The following is a 24,194-nucleotide window of genomic DNA, read 5'->3' on the forward strand; positions in this document are numbered from 1 at the left end:
TTTTTCTAATAAATTGATACTTCCTCTTCACGGTAGAAAAGAGTTCTCGATGATACAGTTAATAATTAATTTTTTAAACAATTTAGAATCAACGATATGCCCGGCCTATACGTGTAGATATGAGATGCTATCCCTAAATCGACAGTTTTAGCGATCTTAAATAATTTTTCTAGTAAATTAATATTCCCCCTTCACGCTTGAAAAGAGTTCTGGGCGATACAATTAGGATTTAATTCTTTTAAACAATTTAGAACCAACGAGATGCTCAGTCTATACGTATAGGTATGAGATGCTGGTCGTAAATCAATTAATAAAAAAATTAAATAAAAATTTACGACCAGCATCTCATACCTATACGTATAGATTGAGCATCTCGTTGGTCCTAAATTGTTTAAAAGAATTAAATCCTAATTGTATCGCCCAGAACTCTTTTCAAGCGTGAAGGGGGAATATTAATTTACTAGAAAAATTATTTAAGATCGCTAGAACTGCCGATTTAGGGATAGCATCTCATATCTACACGTATAGACCGGGCATATCGTTGATTCTAAATTGTTTAAAAAATTAATTATTAACTGTATCATCGAGAACTCTTTTCTACCGTGAAGAGGAAGTATCAATTTACTAGAAAAAACAATTAAAATCGCCGGAACTGTCGATTTACGACCAGCATCTCATACCTATACGTATAGGCTGAGCATCTCGTTGGTTTTAAATTGTTTAAAAGAATTAAATCCTAATTGTATCGCCCAGAACTCTTTTCAAGCGTGAAGGGGGAATATTAATTTACTAGAAAAATTATTTAAGATCGCTAGAACTGCCGATTTAGGGATAGCATCTCATATCTACACGTATAGACCGGGCATATCGTTGATTCTAAATTGTTTAAAAAATTAATTATTAACTGTATCATCGAGAACTCTTTTCTACCGTGAAGAGGAAGTATCAATTTACTATAAAAAACAATTAAAATCGTCAGAACTTGTGATTTACGACCAGCATCTCACCCCTGTACGCGTAAATATGTTTTGTGATGACAAATTATTTTCTACGAAGTTTAATCGTCAGAACTATTGACAGAATGTGCGTAGGCGATAGAACTCTGCGGAATATTACTGCTTTGTGATCAGATATTTGAAATATGATGAGATGCTGTTGGATGTTTTCGGAAGTTGGCATCTCATTTTTTAAAAGTTAAATATTTATAATTAATTCGACGGAACTATTGTTAAAACCTATCAGGAACTGTAGAACTATGCTGGATGCAACAAAATCTGACGTTTATTTGTGAGATGCTGAGACTTGAGATGCCAACTTCACACACATAAGAATCTCTTCGTCTTCCGACCGTTTTAATGGATTGTCGTGAACGCTTCGAAACAGCGCCCATAACGAAATTAACAGACACGGATGTTACACCGGAAAACAATTTTGCCGGCGGAACGTTTCATAAAAAATCGTAAAAACAGCTCGTCGGACTCTTCTCTGTAATTAGACCCGCTTCAGGCAACGGAGAATCTCACGTTTCTCCGACTTCGCGATTACCTTGAAATCGAGAGCAGACGCGATTCGTAACAGGTGAACCCGGGTTATTAAACTTCGAGCTATTAATTATTTACGCGATTCGTAGTCCCGACGTGTCGGGCATTAATAACGATAAATTACCGTACTACGAGTACAATGGCCGCGTACGCTATACGGATGTAGGAATCATTCAATGGGTGTCGACGATCGATCCGTATCGTTGAGCGTCGCTGCTCATTCAGGTATATCTTTGACGCGCACGAATACAAGATATCAAATAAATTGATCACGTCGTTCTTAATGCGCACCGTTACACTATTCACATTTAAAAATTATCTCGATATAATATTCGAAGCGGCACCTTTCTGATCCAAAGTTGACGATCAAAGTCTAATTTTTGCACACGATGATAATCCGTAATTTAGATTCAAATTTATAGAAAGAGACAGAGAGGGAGACTTATATAAATTAGATTTCATAATCTAGATTTATTTTACGCTAAAATATAATTTGCATATAATAATATCGCGCATAATTTGCTAATTATAATTTATTTCGTGTTTCAGCAACTCCAGCGATAGCGAGCACCGTGCAAATCGAATGTGCGAGCGAATCGATAATCGTTCACATCTCGACGGAGGGCAACACGGACTTCCACGGTCTGGTCTATCCACGTGGGTTATCGAAGAACAGCTCCTGCCTGCAGGAGTACAAGAGTCAGCCCGCTCCGATCACCTACAATCTGCCTCTCAGATCCTGCAACACCATGCCCACTGAATTGGTGAGTTTTTCCCATCATTATTCATTATTATTCGAGTCTATGAATCAGTATAGTGAGTGCGTCCTTTCACACCCTAATTTTTTTATATTTTCTATGTTTATTTCCCGCCCTTTTCTCTTTCTATTGACAATAATTTTCGCTTCTCGCGTTTACATCGATGGTGGCGCAAAGTCCCGTGCAAACCAATTAGGTTATTACCCATTATCTTAACAAGCGCCGTAGAATTATCAGAAAGTGCTCGTTATTACGTTGCATCACCCGTCTGCACCTTCGACCGATCGTTTTAATTTGGTTTATCGCCTCTGCCCGTTTAGCTCCTCGCCAATTCCCCGGTATCTATCGGTAGCAGTAATTACGATTCGTGCTTTATAGCGAGGGCATGGATCGAAATTATTCGAAAGGCTCAATCAGAGGTGGAAATGGTGCCGATATCCGTAATCTTCGACCTGTGACGCAAGTGTTTCTCGTTTTTCTCGCTTATTCCGATACACCTGAACGCAGAATTGCACTTATTACGCTCATTATGATTCTATATTATGATATTTCAGAAAATTACAATTGTATTTATTACGTATCATATGAAGAAATCGTAATTTTTCGAAAGCAATCTGTTAAAAATTGGAGCAGATGACGAAACAAAAATTATTGTATAAAGACTATTATACAGGAATATAACGATGAAAATTAACTTGCAATAATGAAATCATAATTATTGATTTTATCAATAAAAATTGTTGATTAAATAGATAGTCCCAATAATGAATTTGAAAGACGAAGGAAAAAAGAAAGATAGGAAGGAAGAAAGAAAGGAAGGAAGGAAGGAAGGAAGTTCTGTATATGTAGGCGTAATCCTATTTAATGAACGCGATAGTATCGCAATAATCACACTAATAAGATCGCTATTAACATTCCTAATGTTACTATAACGATTATTATTATATCATTATGTTATTATTATCATCATCTATGATATACAAGCGGGAAAAAGCGTGCTTGTTTGCGGTCGAGTATCTCGATACGTATCGCGGTTGCCGTAACAATCATCCGCGATCACCCTCGTCAGTAATAAAAAATAAAAAAAAGATATCGAATACGCGCGCGAGTACACACACGAAGAGACGAGGTGTATCAGTAGCGGCCGAAGCATAAAGAGGAGGGTAGTGGACGGAAATACAGTAGTGATGATAGCGGCGGAGGTGGTGGAGGACACGTTCGTGTAACGAGGAAATCGTGTGTCGAGGCGAGAGATCGCTTCCTCGCCATACCATAACTGGACCGTTATGTGACCGGACTTGAGGCCTTCTACTTCTTGGCAGCGTTACAAGAGGGATATACAGGGTGTCGCAGAATCTGAACGAGGATTTTTCGCAACTTCGGTTTTAACCCGTAAACAGGTTTCCCCTGTCAAAAATGTCAATACACGGTGCTTATTTTAATTATTTATAAAATATCGTGCAAAACTGTAATCTATTTTCAATTTTTCGTATGTCATTCTTTATAACTACATTTTAAGAGAAATTTTTATTAAAGTTTAATGAAATTATAAGTGAGAAATATAATTTTGTCTTCTCTTTTTAACTTGCTGCGAAAAAATCTTTGTATTTTTAATTGTTAATCAGTTAATTATTGAAAAATTATAGGATATATTTTTGTCGAGGAAAGATTATTTTTAATTATTAATCAAGGTTGATTAAAAAGACAGCAGTTTTGAAATATTCTGTATTTGAAACTAAGCTTTACGCCTACACCAATGTATACTCATGCTTATGATACGCTGTATTCGAATCTATAATCAAATTAAATAAACTCTGATAAACGCCGCAAAAAGGTATTTCAATATATAATATTGTAGAAGATCGGCAATTATCGTATAATTCCGACGTTTATTTAAATTATATAAATTTATTTTTACGAGGCATAAAAAAAATCACATTCTCTAGGCTATAATTTATATTAAACACTAAAATAAAATTTGTTCGGAATGGTTATCCAGATCGATATATTATCATAAGACAACACCCACATGATGTAGGCTGGATTTTTAATTGTCGGCTTTTCACGCGGGCCGCGAGGCATTCGCATAAATTTGTAGTGTCGAACATTTCGCGAACCGCCTACAAAGGTAGAGCTGTAATCATCGGGTGTGCGCGATTGTGTGAATCACATTCGATTAACGCGATCTCGGGCAGGGAATAAAGGGGAGATAACGTAGCTCGCAGCTGACGCCTCTTTTCTGCAACGTAGAATGCGAAATATATGTCAAGCCGCTGACTCTTTAACGAATTGCTTGTTCCTTCGATCGACCGATAATAACACCCGAGAAGATCCTGAGGCGAAACATGTTCCACCATATCGGCGATAAACGCATTCAAGTCGCAATCGCGATAATAACGACAACGATAAACGTAGATTAGACGCCGTAAACTTAATCGAGGATAAGACTTAGATGAGAGAAATAGCAACAAAAATGAATATCCGGTTAAGAAATTAGCAAAAAACGTCATTAATGGAGAATTATATCGATACGCTAATTATTTCTATCTTCCTTTCGTGCAAACTAAAATAACTGTATGTGTGACTGAAGGCAAGTATATTCTCGCGAGTCTGTACCTCAACAAACTATTCATTACGACGGATATGAGCTACTTCCATTAGCGGTGTATTATATCATTAACGGTCCAACAGATTGAACTCGCTAGCGTTGCATTCATCGTTACACTCGAACGTGAGCCGTATGGCTTGATAATTCGCTTTACAATCGCACAACCCGACAATTTGATTTACCAACCGCGGCAGAGATGTAAAACCCTGCGTCGCTTGCGTGCCCCTCGGGAGGACAAAGATGCAACGACGACGACGACGATGAAGAAGACGACGGGGAAGAGACTAGTTTCTCTCGGCGTGTAATGGCAACAGCACGTATACCGCCTGACACCGAGAGGGGCCGTATAATTTAAGGGCTGGCACGCCGAAGGGTACAATAATTCGCGCCGGTACGACGCCGCTCGCTCGTAAGACGAGGTCGGATAAGGCGAAGGGGGAGTCTTTGACCTCCGCGTATACGAGCGGTTCCCGGTAATTCTCTAGTGGATCTCCAGTGTGGGCGTCGCGAACCATCGTGGGCAGTCGCACCGGTGGAACATGCGTCGGTGGTTTTCGCACGCGCGTATGTTAAATCGACGTTAAACAACTTTGGCGTTCCTGCATAAATTTGCGTCCGTTTGATACGCCCCCCTCCATACTTCGCGAATTATTTTTTTTTAGAAGAGAGAATGTGTAATATTAAAATGCCGAGATAATTGTATACTGTACAAGGAGAGGAGAAATATTTTTATTTAAAAAAAATTATAGGATACTCAAAATTATATGTTTCCGCTTTATTTCCTTTTTCTTAAGTTTTTCTTAAGTTTTCTTAAGTTCGCGAGTAACGGTAGGATGAGCACGGATGAAATGATACGCGAGAAGCTACATCCTAATATGGTGAAGCTGTATCTCAAGCGATTCTCTTACATAATCACCTTCAAGTGCACATTCTCGCGTACACAAATGACTCGATGTTCTTCTTACGCAATAAAAAACTCGTCGCATAAAAGAACATACAATGCGCTCTCAAATTCCCTTACGCGCAAAATCTTATTACAGTTGTTCGATAAATTTATTTTTCTCTTTAATGTATCCACATCGTTATAAGAATTTCTTTAAAAATGCAAATAGACACTTTCTTCAAGTTTGCGCTCTCGCGAATTAATATTTTATTCAACTCTCGCGATCTTTCGAAACTTTTCTCATAAATAATTCTGCTTCTCTTGAAAGTCGGCGAGAATTGGCATGCAAAATCTTCTTATGAATTTTACGACCTTCTGGCTTTTCATCCTTTCCTATTTATAAATTTACTATCGATGAAGTCTTAAGTTGAATGGGTCACTATCTGCGAAAGCAATGATGTGAGTTTTACTTGTGTTGGTATTGGAAAAGTAAAAGTCAGCAACCGGTTTAATTCGTATTTTTGAATGTGTACGTTCAATGCAGTTGTACATATTTTCACAACTTTCTCAAAGTTCTACGCGTAATGAAATTATATGATACAAGATGTAAAATTCAAGGAAATATATTTTCGCTTCAATCAATAAGATAATAAATATAAGATATTATTATTTAAAATTATTGAAATATATAGATTAAAAAATTATTATACATATAAATACATATTCATGATAGTATAATGATTAAAAGATTTCGAATTTGTTATTATATTAATTATATAATAAGAGAACAGAAATATTAATATTAATAGAGGGACCAATTCTTATAACTTTACATAGTCTGTGAGAAATTTAGCCGAGAGAAATGTGTCAAATTTTGCCAAGAAAACTCGTCGTTCACCCGAAATGCTTCCATGAGATTTAAGTGGCCAGTCTGTTGAAATCGATGTGACTTTCTCTCCATTTACCGAAACATTGGACCACCTGCTGATAAACTCGTTATTATATAATTTAATTTTTTCCATCTCCCTTTTTGGTTCTCATTAATTTTTTCTCTTCGATATAAATTAAATATTCAGAATTTTTAATTTCCATTTTTCTTCTTCTTGATCTAAATTCTGTTTAGTAATCTAACTTCTACTTTATGATGAAAAAAAGACTCATGTCGCGATCCATGAATCCTTAATATGTATAAAAAATTAGCTTAGCAGTTCTCTTCTACCGGAGAAGATACAAAATCACGAGAAAAGAATTCACTAGAAGTAGTCAAACCAGTTCGACAATACATGTAATGCGTTCGTCGTTTATGTACCGCCTGTTTGCAACGCGTGGTAGTGCGTTTATTTTACTTTAACTTTTTGCACTTAATTTATCTACTCGTATATTTCGTTACAAAGTCCATCAACGATACTAATCTAAAATGTATGAAGAGTTTAAATTTGAATGACATTAATTTAGGATATGAAATATGTTTACTAAGAAACTATGCATCGTGAACTCACAAGCAAAACAAACTCGATTATTTAAAGAGACAGCAATTTATTTTGATATTACAAACTTGCAAAATGCATGAAAAAGAAAATAATCTCAACTCTCTCACATGTCATTTTCATGGTCGTTCGCTGAATATAACGTACATAATTACAAGAGTATTTAATGCGATATATAATGTTGATGGCGCTATGCACGATTGGTCGATCTAAACGACGTCGTATAAATTGTTCATCAGTTACATTTATTGCTCATAAAAAAAAATACATTCTAATAACGATGTCAGTGGCAAACCAATACGTGGCCGTCAATGAGAAGTCAAGATTGATAGTTACTAGATGCCTGTTAATCGACCGTTTAATCGACACGATAAATTTACCCCCTCGGATCGCTCGTAGCTTTGACACGGATACAATTATTATTCGTCTTGATCCAGCGAATGTACCGCCGGTGTCGGATTGCGCCGTAAAAATGATTAACGGAATCGTTGCGCGGAATTACAAGACGATAGAGTGCGCGGGGAATAGCAAAAATCGAGCGAGTCGATTATACTAAATCATGTCACGCGGCTCGCTTGCGGCCAGCATCGGCTGGCATCCTGTTCTAACAACCTCGGACCGGGAAGACGGCTGTCCTTGGCTACGGCCTTGCAAATGCGCCGTACAATTGCATACGCGTGCAATGCGTAGACGTACGGAGCACGCATTACATTGCACGCGTGATTAATCGGCGATTAATCGGACGTAGTGAATTCTTGCGATCGGCAAACGAGATTTTTGCGAAGAAATCTGCGACATATGCGGAGTACAATTATCGCAAATATTTAATAATTATCGCGCATATATTTTGGTGAAGGATATTTTGATGAAATTTATTTCGATGGAAAGGTTTCGCGAGGTCTGGTGATCGTTTTCACTTTTAAATCTCGTTTTTATGCATCTATGTATCTTCATCTTAAAATCGCGATCCAGTTTTCGTTACGACAGAAAGTCGCCTGGCAAAATTTTACAAAAATTTTGTAAAATAACGCGTTATGTAATAATGGTTTTCAAAATTTCTCTTCAAGTTCTTCAAGTTAAATTACACTCGACAAATTTTCTGTCGAATCACTACGTCGACTCTCGTTATCGATAAGACTCGATCGAAGCTAATGCGGAAACACGATCGTTGGGATGAAAAGAGAGGAATAAATGTTTCTTCGGATAGAAAGTTGACATAGAAAAATAAAAGCACAAAATATACTCACGCATAACAAGTTTTTATTTGATAAAGTTTGCGCGCGCACAAACATTACACATACACATCTAAGTTCATCCGAGATTAATCTCTGTGCGCATCTTTTTAAAGGAGTACGAATTTCACACGTAAATTGGACGACGCGTTCGTAAAGAATATTCGTAAAGAATATTCGCAATCGATTCAGATGCGATGGAGGAAAGTACATATAAAGGACCAGTGAGTCGAGAGGCAAAGCAATATCCATATCCTTGAATCCTCTGAAATTCACCGATATATCTCGTATCGTTTAACGCAGCGAACGGTGCGTTTTCTCGCACCACCACCATTATATAGACCCATATATATAGACACCATATATATAGACGGGCGAAAGGTGCCCTTGCTCGTCCGCGCATGGGGTAGACCGGATAATATCTTCCTAGCAGTGAGGTAACCACCGGTTACAGGCGAACCGCCATTCCTCTCCTCGAGGCCCAATTAAATCGTAAAATCGTAGCCCCGAGGCTTGGAAATTACATGCTGCTTTTACCCCGCTTTGCCGCTCGCTCCCTTAGCGACAGTCTTTTTTGCTGAACTTATCGTCCCAAGGGTTACGTATCCTACCCTCGATTTTATTTGATGGACTGGCAAGCAGCGCGGGGTCGATTATTAACTCGAAAACTCGGCGAAGAGTTAATCGCGATTCGTAATGCGAGCTCCGGCTTTTATTATCTATAAAGGGCGGCTAATAAATATGTATAATCCTCTGTAATATAACTTTCTTATCATTTTTATGAATCTTATATGGAGCGTGGAAAAATCTTAATTTGAAGTATATTTCAACGGGATAGCATGCATTACGTGGAGATATAAATTATAAATATGGTAATTTTCCCATCTCTAATTAAATATCTCGTAGTCGTCGAAACACTCGCTTCAATTTTTCCGACTGAATAAAGTATAGACCCGGAGATTATAAAAATCTGTGATAGCTGCAAAATGTACAAATAAAATTTCTCGAGGATCCACGTCACTTGAGGCATGGGCGGCTATAATTTTGCGCTCTTACGCGCCGTATAATCATTGGCGTAAGGAAACGTCGTGAGAAAGAACTCGTTGATGCCCAACGTGGTCATCTCGTGATTATCTTATCCACATGCCGCGACCGATGTATCTTTGGAACTCTGGAATTAATGATCAACTTTCACTTCTTTCGTTTCCTCCGAAATAAATATCAACTTCTCGTTCCACCTTTTCAATATCACTGATAACGATTTTCCTCTTTTTTTAGCTTGAAAAAACATAATTAATTACAATAAATTTAAAGTCAAACGGTACAAATAAAATAAATAACTAAAAAAATAATATAAATATAATAAAATATAAATATAAATAATATAAATAAAATAAAATAAAATAAAAAATAAAATAAATAATATTGATTATACAATAAAATTAAATTTTCGCATTCTATGATCATTTCATTATAATTATGTTTTTTAATGATTTTATATACTAATGTATCTCTCTCTCTCTCTCTTTCTTTAAACAGTTAGACTTTAATGTCCTCCGTCAAATATGGCAGATAGATGATTATAGAGATAACGGGTGCGCAAAATATTTTTATAACATCATTTGTACAAAGAGTAATGACAAAATAATCATTATCATAACGGGCATTTTGCTCATCATATATGCATGCGGGGCGAACAGATTTAGTTAACGGACGTCTTGCATCTTATTTCGCGTTCTTCGCTTCGATTGAACGGGATAAAATCGGGAACGAGCTGTTAAATCCAAAGTGTCCAATTTCTCGAGGTAGAACTTGCTCGGTCGCACTCTTGAGTGTGCGCTCTAATGACATTCTCCTCTTTTGCGCTTTGGCAAAAAGTCACGTACGACATTTTAATGCACTCTGATGCGTCTCTGTCATGGCGGATTACGCCTCTAATAGTAACACCGTTACATTGTCCGTTACGTTTTCACGAAAGCGCAAGGTCACCGCACCCGGGAAAGATTGATTCACTTTACGATGCGATAAATGAAGATCGCGCGAAGAATGATAAACGAGATTTGTATCAATCGTTATATCATGCTCTTTCATTATCCTGACAATCATCGAGTTTAGCAACTAAGTTTTGCTCGCAAAACGCCAAACGTAACGATCCTATGAGTTTTTAGCTTATAAACTTAATATATGTTTAATTTTTATGTTGATGTGAGCGATATGTAATTTGACGGAAGATTTGAGAAGGATCGCTCAACGATCGCTATAAGATAATAATTGGCGCTTTTCGAGGGCGATATCGGTTGGATTGAGCATCACTGTTGTATACGAGAGTGCAAGGTTCTGCGAACCTTGTAAGGGTCGGAGAAGAAGCTGCCCGCTTTCTGCTCCCAGTGGATAAAGCCGAGATGGTGCGTCCACTCCGGGAATGCCTCTTTAAACGACCTATTGTTCTGCGGTTTAAGTCGCGCGAATCTAAATGCGGCCTTGTGGACTTTCCATTAACTTGGCGAATATTCTTGACGTACTTTGAAACAGGCGGATTGATAAGTTTTAAGGTAAAAACTTTCACTTGTAAATCGTTTTTACTCAAATAAGCAATGATCAAGTAACAAATAAAGTCGATATATTTACGTCAAATATTGTATATTGTAGAAATTATAGTTCAACAGAGTCGAATAGAGTGAATTATTTCCGAAATTAATTGCCTCCTATGAAGATATTAGATAAATTTTAGTCGATACAATTTTATTTCTTCTTTTTGAGAATCACTGTATACAAATACGCGGCACGCTCTTGAGAGTGTATTATAGGATCAACGTGTAGGTCCTCTCAACTTCGTTGACCTCTGAGGGTGAACAGGCCGCCGCGTCGCGTCGGCTAGTTTTTCAAGTTACTGAGGACGATTATTCGCAAGGATACCCTCGCCCATAACTTCACGGCGGGATCTTTTACCAGAGAGACTTGCCTGGCGCCCCTTTTCTCTCTGGCAACGCTCCAGTGCCATCGATCCTCGTCGCTTCGAGAAGACAAGGAGGCAACAATGCTGGCGCTGAGACGAGCCGCATCGTGCCACATTATTCAGAATACCGGACTCTGGACGTCATTCCAATGTTTTCTAGCTCTTTTTACAAGCCTTTATGTTTTATGCTTCTTCAGTAGAAGCTTTGAAGCAAAGCTGTCTTGCTTGACTGAAGAATCAAACTTAAATACAGGAAACTTAAATAAAGCAAAAGCAACTTAAATAGAGGAAAAATCAACAGCAATCATTTTGTTTCTTTATATATTAATTATAAAACTCATATTTATTGGTATAATTTTCTTCTATTTTATTATCTCATATTTATTATCAAAGAAATATTGATTAACGATATAGTTTTCGTATATATATTGTTGGATTTATAAAATAATAAATAATAAAATACGCTAAAGTATTATTATTTGAGAAATCTTTTCACTCGCGCACTCGTGTTACCGGATATTTCTCCCTTTCCGAGGAAAGCGATCCATAGTCATCTGTGTGATCGAGGTTTCCCATAAATCCACCGGATAAACTATCCGGAAGATCAGAAACCTCGACCCGGACCAGCCGCGGTCGAGGTTCAGAGATTAAGTTATACGTCGTGACGGTTATAGCTGGGATTTATGCTGGATCTTGGGCGTGCAGGAAGTGTACGGTCGAGATGTGGAAGAGAGGAGAGAAGAGTTCGGATCTCGACGGGATATCTCTCCCACGATTATTCAATACCGATGCTCGCGGAAGAGCCGCCGCTTCAACCCCGTGATATCTCATACATATATATAACCGCGGAAGAGCAGTCATTTAATTTTCCGCGAGCAAATCCCCGGCAAAACGATCGTTCCGCGTAGAACAAGAAGCTCGCTGGCTACCGATCTCGTAGATGTGAGCGCTGGGGCAGCAATTCTTAGTGGTCGGACTCAAAGAAATTGCGCATCGTTGGCTGTCGGCTCGGTTCGACCCGACTCATCCATCCGTGCATTAGTTATCCCAAAGAATTTGCCCGGAGCCTGGAACGTGCGCGGAAAAAATCGCGCGTGAGGTAGGACGCGGAATGTTTATAGCGAAATGGCTGAAGCCAGGCTGAAGGCAGCCTTCCGAGCCTCGAGAACTGATTTCCTCGTTTATCGAGTTTCTAAAGTTGCATGGTATCTTGTCTGGTCTAAAACTGTTATTAATTCTTTACTATAAGTATTATAAATATTTCATATATTTGCGTAGAAAAAAATTTAAAAAAGATCGATCACTTTATTAGTTATTTCAAAGAGGCTAATATAGCAAGATTATTGCAGTAATAGAGCAACTATTGAAATGTATCCAAGAGATTGTATGGAATGCTAAATCCAAGTGCGAAATTTAAAAGGTTTTACTGGTCACACTAGTTTGTACATTTTCAAAGCGATCACTAAATTAGCTAGGTAAACGAAGAAAATGAGCGAAATTATTCTCGCAGGTAAATCTCCAGCGAGAACTCGTAGGCAAATCGGCGCAGGCTAATAACGCTTGTAAAGGGCCGTTTCGCGCAATTACATAAATCCGCGCGTCTAAGCGAAAAGTAGTCATTGCTGTGTATAGGTAATACTTAAGCGCTATAAGCGTTGGTAACCAAGGTCATTCAATCTCATAAGCATACTTTCTTGGACAACGAGAATAGCGATCTATGGCTCATAAATATGTTGTTCGAGAGAAATGCGCTGTAAATGATGATTACGAATATGAAAAATCATAAAAATTTCCTTGATCGAGACTTTACTCCGAGAATCCATCAGAAATATCGAATATCGAATCTCAGATATTTTTCTTGACCAACCGTAATATCGAGCACAGCTGTTAGATTTTATATTCATTATTCAAGTATCTGAGATAACGGTAACTGTACGATTTATGCGAAGATATTAATAATCGTGAGATCATCGATGTTTTCAGCTAAAAGGCAAAACACATACATATTCATATAAGATATGCGTCACTGAATTGAAAGGCCGGTTTCAAGAGGCTTTATAAAAGTACGTAAGTGGCGAGAAGATGGCGAAATCTTGGCAAAACAAATTAAAGAATCATCAAGTATATTGGTCGATTAAAGAGTAGAGAGGTTGACCAAGTACGTTGAACGAGGCTTAAAAGGAAGGCGGATTAAAAAACGATTGGCCATCAGGACAGGATGAATCAGGCGAGAGATGTCTTTGGAAAAAAGCGACGAGAGCTGCGAAAAGAAAAGCGTCAAGACTAAGAAAGGGAATAATAATTCGTGACGGCCAAGTATGCTGAAATCATTTTCCCGAGCTTCTCGCGTCATTAACTCGTGCAACTCGCCGAAGCGGCATCTCTCCGCGTTTCGCTTCCTATTCTTCCTTTTCGTCGTTAACTCGTTTCTTGCCCTGAACTTGAATCCATCTTTTCCCTTCGGCTTCGCTTCCACGTACCTTCCGTGTTCCATCGGCCGTGGACCTCCCTCTGAAGGAGAAGGTCGTTGCGCAGCTACGGTAGCCGTGTTTGCGTGATGATGAACTGCTTGCTACTTCGCGGTAGTAGAAGGCAATTGGAAGTAAGGAGGATTCGAGGAAATTGTAGTTTCGATGGGTAATTCTGATACGACGTATCTACGGAGGTAAGGTCTAATTAGATAATTCTAACTACGATAGCTCGCCACTCATTGTCAGATAATCTTTGGAAAAATATATCTTCAATACTCTCTCATAGTATCTCTTGTTGTAGAAATATATCTCCAATCTCGTATACAATTAATTTTTGTAAAGAAGAAAAGAACGAATTTTTAAAGATTTTTATCAGATATAAAAATTGAATTTGTTTTAATTAATTCGAATTTTGTTTGATTTTCGTAAGTTTATAAGACGTAGCGCAGAGATGTACCTAGAGACAAACATTGTCGATGAATATTAAGCGTGAAAGTGACAAGAATACACGGCTTTTGTCGCGACGGTGGACGAGACAGGCGTCGAAAAGACGGTCATCCGAAAATGTCGATGACGCCAACGTTTGCTCACCGCGTGAAAGTGCGAGTATGTTGCAAAATCGCGACTCTGTCAGCCTCTCGGTAACAAGAGGCGGCTCGTGTGAGAAACGTAGGCGGTTAATGTCGCGCGGATTTCACCTTGTCTAGAAGTATCTCGCAAACGAGGGACGGACGCCTCCACAAGAAAAAATCCAATTTAAGCTTTGCCCGAGGGGAAAATCCAGCGAGGTGGGCGCGCCTCAAGAAACTCGATTTCTTATGATACTTTGCAAGGACACGCGAGAGAGGTCGCAATATCGTCTCGTCATCCACCGAATAAAACCACCCACGCAAATACCAATTTCGGGACATCTCGCCTACGCGATTCGACTCTTTCGTCCTGAGATTAGAATTAATTGTGTTTCCGTTGTGTGAATCCTGCTTACCTATATAAAATAAAATTGCGCCCACGCGTGTCTGTTTCTTTCGTGATATTTAATAGTTTACAAAATTTAACTCTATCAATTTATTTTTAATACGTCTGCAATTTTTATTTTTTATTCGTATTCTCAGTATTCTGTTTCATTCAATTGTCGAGTTGTGCTATTTCTTTCGCAAGTAATGTTATGCAAGGAGTTTTAAAAACATTATTTTTACCGTCGTCGTCAACGGTAACTTTGTCATTTTCTTACATCATGGCAGATGTCACATGCATGCTGCAATGTTACATTCTTCATTAGTACGCATCGCGAATCGTTTTTGAATTTCATTGACATACTTCTATGTAAAGCTGGACTGTGTAGTTTGACCAAAGCATAATAATACATAACTATATGTACCGATTGCGTCAATAGAAACTTTTCTTCTCGCTATTTTCTTTGCATTACAATAAGGTACGAATACAACTTTAAATTCTTATGCAATTTCATCATCATTATTCTTTTTTTATTTATATAATAGAGGGTATGGAACTTGCCAATTTATTTATTAAAAATCCGCGACATTTCTTCCCACTTGTACAAAGAGTGAATTATTAATATCGAAAAAGATGCCCCTACAAATTTTATTCGATTAAGTGTACAAAGCCCGCATGAAGTATGAAAGTATGAAAATCGCTAGAAAGTGTCTGAAGAGTCCTCGTCAGACGTAGACAGTAAGACGTAACGATCACGTTGATTAAGTGACGAACATTCCATACTTCTCTTTTCTTCAATCATTCATACTTGTCATCTGCCATGTGTATTTTTTTCTCTCTTTCTCTCTCTCGGAAAGACCGCACCTAATAATTATACAAGATAACTAACTGGCTGCGTGTGACCGTTAACCGCGATGCCGATCATCGGTTTTACTGGCGTAATTAATGGCAACGTATAGCGGATAAAATAATTTGACATGCTATTCGTCGCGATTACATTGTAATCGTGAATTCCTGCAGCGAAAAGCAGAAAGGAAAAAATCCTCGCGCGCAGGATTCGCGCGAATCCTATTTACGCGCGTGGCTATTTTTAGCGATGCGCGCATATTTCGAGCGGGGGATCCCGAGTCGCGAAAATTCCGAGAGATTCCACCGAGGGATGTTGCGCGTGGGATATTGGACGGGACCGTCTAACCAGCGACGCAAACATCGGCCGCTTGATCCGTGGCATTTTTTCACGTTTCGCGCGTTTCCGCCTCTATACCAGGAGTCGATCGTGCGCTGGTCGCATGATTTCATCTCTTAACGCATCGCTATTTCCGTTGACGTGACTGCCGTTGTCATCGGGGGAATTTTTTTACACTTAATAGGAACCGCCTCTCCATAAGGTCATTTTTAAATAATTTCTTCGTGACTAAATTCTAATTATAATCTTTTATGTTGTAATACGAGAAAAATAGAAGAGAGATACACACATTCATATACATACATGTATATGTATATACATATATAAATTAAAATAATAAGAAGAATTTTATGAATTTTGTCGCGAAATGAAAAGTAAATAAATTGAAATTATTTTTAAAATAATTCTTTTTTAATCTTAATTAATTTAAAATGACTTATTTTTCATCGCGTCTTCTCACGCGAGAACACAGTTCGGTGTGGGAAAAGCCACAAGGTCATCGATGATCAATTTCCTCTTTGATGATGGACGCGTGTCTTACCTGTCGTGTGTTACCTGAACATTCCAAGTGTCGTGATCGCCGGGGTTACTATCAGAAGTTCGTACGTCGCTGCCATGAAAGAGAAAGAGAGAGACGGGACGAGCGTGCAGTCAGTCGGTGCCGCTGCAGCTGCAGCTGCAATCGCCGCCGCCGCCGCCGCCTGCTGAACTGACCGGCCGTCGAACCCAAGAAATGTTCCGCGAGAGATGTATCGTAATAAGTGCACCAAGTACCCTACGGGCAGGGCGAGTCCCGGGAGAGGATGCCCGTCGTCGATCGTGCGAATCTATTTGCATTTATCGCGAGACTTCTCTCTCTCTTCCTTTGACAGCGAGCTGTCGCGTAACTCGGTAACTTTTTACCGATGAATTTCGCTCGACACGTTTCGACATGGATCTCCCGATAAACACTTTTCGCACGCACGCGATCTTTCATTAAAGTTATATCGACGGCTGACCGCAAGCTCGCAGAAAAACCTGTGATTTTCCAATCACGGATCCCGTTAGTCGCTCGACGAGGGGAAGATTTCCTCCTCTCGCCGAGGGACATTAGCGTGCGGCACGATCGTCGTCACGTAAATCATAGACAGAAAGACAGAAGATGCCCTCCGTTTGCATGCATGCGCTGTCTTGCTTCTGCCGGTTGCGGTACGAGGAAATTACCTTGGCTAATAAGAAGTTTAGCGGCTTCCTGGTTTACGCGAAATTAACGTTATGGTATACATAAATTTTTATCTCCCCTTGCTCTATGCGCGCGCAGTGCACTGTATTTTAATCGCAATCATTTTTACGAGTTGCAACGCGAATCGCAACTTTTATGCACATTTTATACGAAAATTTTCGTTTATGCAAAACTGCTGGATAACTTTTTTTTTTATTACTTTTCGTCGCGATTGATGTTTATTAACATAGGTCTAATTTATTAACGAATATATAATGTAAAGTTTAAATTTTAATATATCTATACGTTTTTTATTCGTCGCGTAAATCACGCATCCTTTGCGCAACTTCCTGATTCGCAAATTTGACTGCGTGCCGCGTTCGCTGACGTAAATTCTCGCAAGAAGTATATACGTACGTCTTACGAGCATTCTATTAACATGACCGACGTGGGGAAATGAACAGAACCGCGTATGCAACGCTACACAACGGATGCGAAATTCTCTATGACAGTTTACTATACACGCGCATGAATTATAATTACATGTATTCAACCTCCTGGACGGATGAGGGAATGCGCCGCGGATTGTATAGCTTGCAGCGGATGCAGCGAGAAGTCGATGTTTTAGCATGCATCTTCTCTTAGGTGCCGTTAGTCCTTCTGTTTTGCATCTCCGGGGAGTATCCTAACAACTACGCAAGTGCATTACGATATATCGTACTATTATAATAAAGAAAACCATATTTATATTCATAAGTGATACAGAAAATGCAACGTCAAAATACATTTTTAGGATAAAATTCTGAAACCACACGTGTATATATTTATTATATATTTATAACAAGTATATATATGTATTTATTTATTTTTTTTTAGAATAAAGTTCGGATAAATTGAACAAGCTCTCTCTCGAAACTATATCTTTAACGACAAATACGCTCGTAACATTACGAAACTATGTTACATCTACGTGCCACGTTACGGTAAGTACCACGTGTAAGAGACTCGCGAGAGCATTAATAATAATGACGAAAAGGCGGTGCTGATGAGTCGGCTGATGAGCCAATTTGCATGAGAACCTCTTAGCTACTGTATCCTCTATTCATGCCAGAGGGCAGAAAGTGGATGTCCGTAATAGACGTACTGCCTCCCTCTCGAGCCTTTTAGCAGATCCACTCTCGTGCAGGTCGAATGATCATCCCGCGGTCGCGCAGGCAATAATGATCGCTCCGGGTAACCGATGAGCTTAGCTACTTATACTAGGAAAGGAGAAGCACGATTGAAAAGTTCATCCCCGCGTCCAGAGATCGCAAAGACCAAAACTCGAGAACTAGGATGGCAAAGTTCTCCGAGTGCTCGCGTGACTTCACGATTCATTTGATCGTAACGAGAGAAAAATCACGGTGGAAAAACGCATATAAAAGTGTCTCGTTATCATCGAGAGATCGCTGGAGTGATATTAACGATGACGAGAGAAGATACTGCTACTTGAAGGATAACGACTCATTTGGGACTCTACAAAAAACACTGTTGATCGCTATCTTTTTTGTCGATTACTCTAATGTATCATTAGTACGGCTATTCCGCGCTTCTTCTCAGATTATTGAAGTTCGAAACGATAAAGAGACCGCCGCGCGCCGATAATGGCGTAAGACTCGCAGTCAAGTAGGCGTCAAGTAATACCTGGCATTAGAGTGATCTTCGCTCCTATGCATTCACGGCTGTCGTGTACATGCGAGTGCACGTGTAGGACGTTTGCGCACGTCCTTCCGTGGATTCACATCCCTCGTCTTTTTGTTCGTCGTGTACCACCTTCCCCGTCGTATCCTTACGCACATCAAACGGCAAACATCGCGAGATGCGTGGATGAAGGGTCCTTGGTATCGGCGCGGGGTCCACGAAAATTTTCATCGTCTTTCAAGATACACATTGTACGTATAAGTGCGAGATGAATCGCGTTAGAGGGCAAAGGGTGCGACACGCAAAACACCTCTCGTGATAGATCTGACGTGGGGCATCTCTCGAGGAGAGACGCTGATTCACGCGTGAAACGTGCGTGTTCATCGATCGTGGATCGTCAGAGATGATGGATATGTACATACGATAATGGATACAGCTCAAAGGGATGTCCGTAAATTGCATGTACAAAGCATACGTATTTGCGCAAGACGTACTTCAGCAGCGTGCGTGCCGTATACTTTAGACGTCCGGATATATTTCGAGTCCCGCGTGAAAATCAATTTCTCCGCGAAACCGGTAAATACGTAATATCATATTAATTGAGAAGAACTAACTGTCTGATGATCTCATCCGGCAATCGACTCGACAATTTGACTTGATTGGAATCGCGACGAGTTTTCTCGAATATCTCAGAATCAAGATCGAAGGTCTTGATCCGTCAGAAATTCAAGAAATGATACTCGCCACAATTGTTGAAAGCAGTTGGTAACAATACAACAATTAAAGAATTAATTTATGTATGTGTATTCGAGAATGTATGTCTGAGGAATAGTTATCGAGATAAAAGATCTTGCAATAAATGCCATGTATTCTGTAATTAATTTCCGCAAGAAAAGAAGCAATTTATCGCTTCGTGTTCGTTGAGGATATTCATCGGAGGCATTCAATGTCAAAAATACCTCGGCGTGTTTCCACCATTCAGGGGAGAGAAAAGGGGGAATAAATATCTCTATACACGATTCAGGAAGAGTGGTCGCGTATATGAATGTAAATGAATTGAAATGGAAATTCCTTGAATCCTTTGAAACCTAAAGAGAGTTTGATGAACATGACTTGTAGACAACATAACGATCGGATAAGCACAAACGATTTTTTTTCTACAACGGAAAGAATCATCCAAATTCCGTTTTTAATCGATAATAAAAATAAGCTAATTAAATTGAGTGATATTAAATAGTAAAAATATTAATAATTGACATCCGAAAAATATATATACTTGACATTACAAATTCTTTAAAAAATATACATTGATAAAAAACTGATGTGCAAAAGATGACACCGATAACTATGTTATTGTTAGCAAGAAAACCTAACAACCGATCCGAGCTCGGTGAAACGCATACTCCCTCCGTCTTTTGCCAACCGTAGGTTGGTAGCAGTCGGGAGTAAAAAGTACGAAATTTTAAAAAGACGATACTTTTTTGAAGGAGCCTGAATTACTTCTGAGATCGGTCTAAAAATATGGAAACGTAAACTTGCAGAGCCTTATAAGGGTGGCCGAGAATGTGGCAAGAATCAAGGAGAGAACCCGATGATAAAAGTATCCATCTTTTTGCTTCACGAACCCGTATCGCATGACAGTGTCCTGCTATTGGTGCGTATGGTGGTATGCAATAGAAAGGAAAAAAAAGGAACCGGTCACAGGACCGTAATCGGGGGGCACCGGGCCCCGCCTCGTGCGTTCTTCCCTCTACCGTAATAAAGCTGCCGGAGATCCCCGCTCGCCGGTTGCTAGGTGGGTGTGCGAAACGTGTAAAGTCGACGATCTGACGTTTCTCTGGGCTCTCTCGGGCCGATGCACCGCAGATTGCGAGTATCCTTGCTGAGGTCGAACGCTGAGAGGCTCCGAAGGTCGTTGCCTGCTCGATATACTCTGTGCTCGTCTAGGAATCCGCAACATCAACCCGTTCGCTCGCTCCCCTGACTCGATTGCGAGAGAGATTAAGGATCTCTACTTTATTAAATATTGTTCTCCCTAATCAAAAAATCGTTTCAATACATTAAAATAATTTTTCATCTTGCACTAGTAAAGAAAGCGAGGCGCAGCAAAGAAAAAAAAACAATTGTTTATGCTTTTTATTTTGCTACTTTTTCTCTGTGGCTTTAATAAACTTTATTAATGTTCACTATAGAGATTTTTGCGTATTTTCTATATTAATAATACACACGATTAATAATACAGCGATTTGCTATATTAATAATACACACATACGTATCGGTATTTTTCTTTTTGTCTTTAACGTATACGTGTAAAAATTAATAAATGAAGAAATAAATTTGACGCAACATATGTATCATCGATGTCTGATGATTGTGATATGATTCGCTCGTAAATTTCACCAAAGTAAGTTAAATGTGACATGAGCATCAATTTTCTATGCAAATATATAACATCGGCGAGTTATACGTATAATCCATAGTTTATATAATAACAGCGAATTATGCATTACACCATGATGTTATATCAAGTGGAAAATTAATTTTATCGTCCCATCGCACATTATTACCGAATAGTCGGTATGTGTCCACTTCCAAGGATAACCAAGTTCGAGACTTCCTTTCGATTCTCGTCGAGGACGATCGGTCTTTAAGGACGATGATTATCCATTTGATTACATTCATTGTCCGCGGAACTGGCAGGAAACTCTTCGATTACGGATACCCTCATTAGTGAGCACCGCCGACATTAATGACGGTTGTCTGCCAACACAGACAACTATTAGAATCCGATCGTTGATATCTGGAGAAGGACTTGTTCGGGAAAGAACTTAAATACCTACGATAAAAGGAAATGATGCAAAAGGACACCATAAATTAAACGAAAACTTTAAATGAGACTCGTTTTTTACATGACGAAATCAGAAGTGGAAACGAGATTTAGCCTTCACTAAGAGAGGCATTATGATGAAATATTAGATAACGTCGAAAATGTAAAAATATAATTAATTGAGAGAAATATTTTCAGCGATTGAGAAATAATATAACGTTCACTCATCGCGAAAGAAAACAGTTTTTAGCGCTGTAGCAGAAAGATCGATCTTTAGACGAGGAGTATTTTTAGTTTCTCGAAGAGAGGCGGACCTCCATCCTTCGTAAGGGAGATCCGAAGAAAGCACAATGGCGAAGGTAAAGTCCACGAGGGAATAGCGAGAATGTAAATTACATGTAGGTATTCCCTTTCTGGATATCTCGGACGAGCGAGACGGAATCGACGAGAGGAGAAGGAGCAGTGGTCCGGTTTTTGCTGGCGGGGTGCAAGGACAGGCGACGGCTGTTGCTGCTGCTGCTGCAATATTGAAAGTGGCCAGAAGAGAAACGTGACCGCGTATTATTATACGCTCCTTGAAAAGATAGTAAAACGTAGACCCCGTCGTATAGATTGCGACATTCGCGGCACCGAAACACGGATACGCAGCGGTCGACCAAACAATGGCCAGTGTTCTCACACACCTCGATTTAACGTTTTGAACATTTGACGTCATTTGGTCGTCGATTTGCGAGTTCTCTTATCCTTAAATAGAAAGATAAATCAATCACAATTAAAAATAGAAATATGTTTCTTGCAGTATTTATTTTCTGATCTTTGCGTATCGTAGGGAATTTAGAAGTGACACTCACGATTTCGTTGCCTTTGTTTCGCAGAACGACGGTGGTATAGAGTACTTTAACACCATCGTGGTGCAGCCACACCTGAAGCTGGTCACGAACCAGGGCAGAGGTTTTCACGTGAGATGTAGATACCAGACTCGCGACAAAGTTGTAACGAACGACCAGACCCACGTGTCCATGCTGCAATCTCTACCGTTGCAGGTAAGAAAATGTTTGCATTTAAGATAGCCTTCTCTGAAAGAATTTTTATCAGGCAAACTTTCGCCAGTTAATTAAAACATCTCGCTTCGCGTCTCGTTCTGTCGATGAACTTTGATAAAACCAGTCTCGGTAAAATTATGGTGATAACTTGACAGTATTCGCAAAGTTAGTATCTAAATATCTCTGTACAAGTATCTGGATAAGTGAATGTAAATGAATGTGTAATGGATCAAAATAAAATATTCATAAACTGTCAATCTCTGCCCACACAGGCGACCGCGCCGATGCCAGGATGCACGATGAAGATTTTTAGCGGCGATCCAACGCAGCATCACGTGGCGGAGAACGTGAAAATCGGCGATCCCTTGACCCTGGTCATTAGCATCGACAAACAAGAGATGTTCGGTCTGAAGATCTCCGACTGTCTGGTCCGCGATGGTCTCGGATGGGGTGAGCAACGGCTGATAAACGACGAGGGGTAAGTTAGAGCAGTATGTGATATGGAAATAATTTTAGTAAGATGAGAAATTTGTTTTAATAATAAAGAACAAAAAATAGCGATGTGTCAAATGAAACAATCGGTCCATTTTGACTTCTTCTTTTTTTATTTAATATATTCATTCGTTTACAGCTGTCCAGTCGACGGTGAGATCATGGGACAGTTTACGTACAACGAGGACAAGACAGAGGCCAGGGTGAACTTCCAAGCGCACAAGTTCCCGTATACGGCGAGCGTATATTATCAATGCAACGTGAGACTCTGTATTAAGCATGATGGAGGATGCAGTAATACGGTACACAATCCTTATGATACATAAACGCATTAGCTCAGCTCGAATAATGGCTCCATATAAAGATGATTAAGTACTATATTTATCCTCCTTTAATGGTTTTATAATATTTACTTTGTTCTATCACGATTATTCCATTAAATTTGTCTAGTAAATATGTTACATAAACGGAAACGTAGAGCATTACGTAATATCTGACCCTGAAAAAGAATATTCGAGTTTGATTGTTTTATGAAGACACGTTAGAAATGAATATTTATTATTTATTCTTGATTTGCAGCCGCCGTTATGTAATTCGATAGCTAGACGACGTAGGGACACAATCAACGACAACGAGGTGAAGGGTGTCGAAGGTCTAGACGGCACCCCGGCCACAATTGAGGTCTACAGCGGTCTATACGTCAATGAAGCCTCGGACATTAGTTCCAAATCGGACTTCTCCGACGACGTCTTTAAAGAAAGGGTAACACAAAATAATAATCGATTTCCATTGCATTAAAAATATTGATTACTTTAAATCGCGCATTCTGTTCTGAAATAGTATATAATTTAGAATAAAAAAAACTTTCGCGAAAT

General features: G+C 39.2%; 1 protein-coding gene across 1 annotated transcript in view; it reads left to right on the forward strand.

The window, feature by feature from the left end:
- Pio (zona pellucida domain-containing protein piopio) overlaps nt 1-24,194 on the forward strand; it is a 54,960-nt gene that overhangs the window by 27,469 nt on the left and 3,297 nt on the right. Inside the window, exons 4-8 of the mRNA XM_083092246.1 lie at nt 2,091-2,305; nt 22,660-22,827; nt 23,100-23,305; nt 23,459-23,621; nt 23,899-24,081. Coding sequence (XP_082948372.1) covers nt 2,091-2,305; nt 22,660-22,827; nt 23,100-23,305; nt 23,459-23,621; nt 23,899-24,081 — 935 coding nt within the window. The remainder of the gene's footprint in view (nt 1-2,090; nt 2,306-22,659; nt 22,828-23,099; nt 23,306-23,458; nt 23,622-23,898; nt 24,082-24,194) is intronic.

This window comes from Camponotus vicinus, unplaced genomic scaffold (genome assembly GCF_025532165.1).
Source record: "Camponotus vicinus isolate PSW18456_S1 unplaced genomic scaffold, iyCamVici1.0 SCAF_2, whole genome shotgun sequence".
Classification (NCBI taxonomy): domain Eukaryota; kingdom Metazoa; phylum Arthropoda; class Insecta; order Hymenoptera; family Formicidae; genus Camponotus; species Camponotus vicinus.